This window comes from Micropterus dolomieu, linkage group LG02, assembly GCF_021292245.1.
Source record: "Micropterus dolomieu isolate WLL.071019.BEF.003 ecotype Adirondacks linkage group LG02, ASM2129224v1, whole genome shotgun sequence".
Classification (NCBI taxonomy): domain Eukaryota; kingdom Metazoa; phylum Chordata; class Actinopteri; order Centrarchiformes; family Centrarchidae; genus Micropterus; species Micropterus dolomieu.
In genome coordinates this window covers 19,176,900-19,181,278 of record NC_060151.1, presented here as the reverse complement: position 1 = coordinate 19,181,278, position 4,379 = coordinate 19,176,900, and the positions used below count along the sequence as shown (strand labels likewise).

The 4,379-nt window shown below is 36.5% G+C and overlaps 1 protein-coding gene across 2 annotated transcripts; it reads right to left on the bottom strand.

Annotated features, from left to right (window-relative positions):
• Window positions 1-450: 450 nt before the first annotated feature.
• zgc:112148 (uncharacterized protein LOC550424 homolog) lies at window positions 451-3,725 on the bottom strand. 2 transcript variants are annotated; one of them, XM_046036182.1, is made up of 7 exons: window positions 3,593-3,725; window positions 3,306-3,373; window positions 2,685-2,829; window positions 2,062-2,151; window positions 1,503-1,631; window positions 1,275-1,403; window positions 451-1,190 (listed from the first exon to the last, which is right to left on the bottom strand). In XM_046036182.1, exons 1-7 carry the CDS (start codon window positions 3,602-3,604, stop codon window positions 1,164-1,166), a joined length of 600 nt encoding a protein of 199 aa, XP_045892138.1. In that variant the 5' UTR covers window positions 3,605-3,725; the 3' UTR covers window positions 451-1,163. The 2 variants fall into 2 exon arrangements, with proteins under 2 accessions (XP_045892138.1, XP_045892141.1); XM_046036185.1 differs by having other exon boundaries at window positions 1,503-1,628.
• Window positions 3,726-4,379: the final 654 nt, after the last annotated feature.

Genomic DNA, 4,379 nt, shown 5'->3' with positions numbered 1-4,379 from the left:
CAAGTCCAATCAGTATAATCAAACACAGCTGGACTCAGATGAAGGTGTAGAACCATCTCAAGGATGATCAGAAGAAATAGACAGCACCTGAGTTAAATATGAGTGTCACGGCAAAGGGTCTGAATACTTATGACCATGTGATATTTCAGTTTTTCTTTTTTAATAAATTTGCAAAAATTTCTACATTTCTGTTTTTTTCTGTCAAGATGGGGTGCTGAGTGTACATTACTGAGAAATAAAATGAACTTTTTTGATTTTTGGAAAATGGCTGCAATGAAACAAAGAGTGAAAAATTTAAAGGGGTCTGAATACTTTCCGTACCCACTGTATCTTCTCAATCCTCTGTTGTACAACCAGTCTGTAACATTTTAGTATTTTATGTATTTTGGTCTTGTATCTATGTCTGTCCTGTGTCCATGTCTTGCTGCAGAACCAAATAAACAAATAAAGTTTAAGTAAGTAAGTTTAATTAAGTGAGTAAAACAACATAAAGCAGTGCTATAACTTTAATGGCCACAATCCAGTTTTAAATATATAGGCAACAAATCTCTCTCTCTCTCTCTGTATTATACCCAAATGCCCTTTTCAAAACAGTATACAGTTCATGGTTGATGACGCAGGGCTAAGCTGTCAATCATCACAAAATTAGGTCAAACTCAAGCTACATGTGAAAAACATTTAATGCTTTACTCTTACAACCAAAGTGCTCTGAATTTACAACACTTTCTTGTTCCAAATCCCCTAAGCAATCTGGCATTTTAACTTATTAAACTTTTTCTTCTTAACTCCTGATTTAAGATAAATAAAAGCCTATTTGGGACAATAACAGTCTAGTGGTAAACTGAGCTTACCACTAAGTTATTTTACTAATTTTACATTTCACTTATTACCATACATCAGTAAAAATATAACTCTCCTTACGCTCTGAACTGATGCAATTACCTGAACTGCCAAAACAACTGTATGAAACGTGTTCCGAATTTGGAAGAAACAACGCATACAAAAATCAGTTTTACCAAAAACTTCAGTGAAATTACAAAAAACCCTAATACCATTTAGAAAATAAGCCATCATTTGCCATTTTCAACAGGAATCAAGTAAATATAGTCCATCCAGCGTTGTACTGTCACACTGCAGATAGTCGTCACTCGTCCTCTTCTACTTCAAGGTCCCTCGGTTTTCTTCATGGCCTTTAAAGGAAAAAAATGAAGTGGATAAGTTAACACATTGTGTCATTAAGACAAAAATGCATGAGAAAATTTCTTTTCACATACCTGTTTAAAAATCTGGACACCAATATAGTTCTTTGCCATGTCTCTCAGGTTGGACTTTCCACCCACCTTGCATCTGACATAGCCATACAGGTTGGCCCATTGTAAAATCAAGCCCATGATTACTACAGCCTGTGGGGCAAAAAAAAAAGATCACAAGCAGAAAAGAGACTTGAACTAACAATTTGAAGCTAATTCAACAGAGACGAAACTGCTATACACCGAACTGACCAGCCATTTAATCTTCAGCGAGAAGATGGTACTGAACACGAAAATGACCCAGAAAATGGGGCACACGATGAGTCCGAGCCAGAAGATCCGTGAATCAGCACTGCCCGCCGTGTTCAGACTGTGTGTCTGCTAAGAAAAGTAAACAAGATGTAATTTCATCAACAAAAGAGTTACAGTCCATGAAAATGTATGTGTGGTTTCCCCATTGTGCCATATGACCTTTCTATGGAACGGACAACGACTATTCTGTTACACTATCTTAACCCTTATTGTCTAAAAGGGTCATGCAGCTACATTACACTATAAAAAGGCAAATGTTACGTTAGCATTGAAATTGTAGATGTGCCATATTTTCTTCTTCACCTCATTGTTACTTTGTGTATCGCAGAATTTCGTGACATCTCCATTACATTCCCAGACATCTAAGATTGCTCACTGTCAAGGTCACGTTTAATTGTAACATTGATACGTGATGAGGCTGTTTAGCTTACAAAGGATGTTTTTACTCTAGCTTGTTGCGTGTCTCTGTAAGAAACCTGCTTTGTTAAGAAACTACTACCTTCTTTGACTCAAATACCCAGTGGCTTTTTCCATCTTCGTCCACTTGATTCCACCACCGAAGGCCCACCAACAATCTGCCAGATACATTCTGCGGGGGGAGGGGAAGGAAATCCGTAAATAAATAAAAACCAGGTGCATTGATTTGATTTTTTCATCAACAACAAACACTTAACATACTTATATTCACAAAAAGAAAAGCAACCACAGATTCAATCTAACAAAACAAAACTTCAAAAATAAAGAGTGTGTAATTAGACTTACAATGTTTGGAAAATCTATCGACAACAATTTGAATAATTCAATAATCGTCTTTTCATTTCAAGCAAAAATGCCAAACATTCTCTTTAATTTGAGGATTTGATGCTTATTTTGTCACGTGACTGTAAGACGAATATAGTTGGGTTTGGGATGTGGTTCATACAAACTATCAAAAGCGGGACATTTTTCTTGTTATTTTGACAATTTTTAAACTAAATGATTCATTGATAAAATAACCAGTAATGAAAATAATCGCTATAGCTGCAGCCCTACATGTAACACAAACAAGGTGGTGTGTATAAAACTGAAGCACGACACAGTGGAGTGTGGTACTATGGTTAAACTATAACCTGAACCGCTCACCTTGACAGTCCAGAAGTCACATGACAGCAGGAGGATGATGGTGACCATACAGGCAATGAAACGACTGCTGAAGGTGTCACACAGTAAGTAGACCAGGATGGCACTTGTTCGGAAGAAGAGATGGAAGAATGATGCCAGCGGATGTCTGAAACACAGCTTGTCATATTATTCTTTCCAGCCTGAAGTTAAAACAAAACATTTGGTCAGCACTCGTTCTCTCATGTCAGCCGATCAACTGCTCCTAGGTGAGCCAAAAACAAAGCACAAGCTCAGAGGGGACCCTACCTTTGCTGTGGCAGCTCCCAAACTGTGGAAGGATCTACCTCTGTCCATTAGACAGGCTTCTTCACTGTCTGATTTTAAATCTCCTCTTAAAAGCCACCTCTTTTCCTTGGCCTTTGACACTTGAAGTTGACATGTTGAATTAATTGTTTTTTCTTGTATGGTTGTTTTGGCCTTATTTGCATTTCATAACTCCTGTGAGCTATGTCATGTTTGTTAGTTATTTTTCAGTACAGCCCTCTGTGCCAGCTTTGGTTGTTTTTAAAGTGCTCTATAAATACATTTTGATTGATCGATTGATACAGGAAAAGTTACCTAGGATACTTAATTATTAATCACCTAATTTTGGACTTCTTTGGCTTCATGTGATCGTCATCTTCACCAAAAAGAGGAGCGTCTTGGGAGTCCTGAAAACATAAAACACATTAGATTCATGCTAATGCTGCACACACAGACCGAGCCAAATATCTGTTTCCATGGCTTAGTTTGTCATTTAAATCTGAAAAAGTCATGAATAGCCTATTCAACTCTAAAATGTCGACTCAGACAATACTTTATTATTACTACTGTTAGGCCTACTGATTCTATGTAGCCCAAATCACATAAACAAATTTAGGGTCGTTCACCTGTCTCTGCATTTTGACCACGGATGATTTTGACGGTCCGGGATGTGGGCTATTTCCTGGTGACGTGGTTGTAAACAAAACCGTGTGCTAAGGACCCCAAGGAAGTGTGGCTTTACGTTTGCCTGACTCAAAGGTAAGCGTATACAGTAGGCCATGTAAAGGTTATAAAACGTGTAGCTCAAATCAAGCAATCTGATTGGTTCATAGTAGTGATATAATGAGCGGGTATGACGTCGAATTCCTTTGCACAGATCCAGATGTCACTGCGCGACAAACAGGGTTCGAGTTATAATCTGAGCTTCATGGGGGTCTCACGCCCCAGTTACACCTGCTATTAAAATGGCATCGGAAACAGATCTGATAGGTTACAGATCGCATTTTACCGGCGGAGATAAATAAATAAATAAAAGATGAGAGAGAGAGAGAGAAACTCCCCTATTTACTGGGAGAAATGCCCAAATGTGAAATTTTCAAATTATAATTATTTTGATTGTTTGATATTTTAGTAATTGTTTTGTTTTTACATTTGATACTGATTTCTTTTTATTTCTTTCTTCTTCTTCTTCTTCTTCTTCTTCTTCTTCTTCTTACTATTATTATTATTATTATTATTATTTTATATATATATATAATTAATCAATTAATATTTTTTTTGTCTATTAATACACACACACACACACACACACACACACATTTATGGTATTATCTATTTCTTTTATTTTAATGTTTAATATATTATTATAATAACACACACACATTACTGTTTCATTTATTTATTTTATTTTCA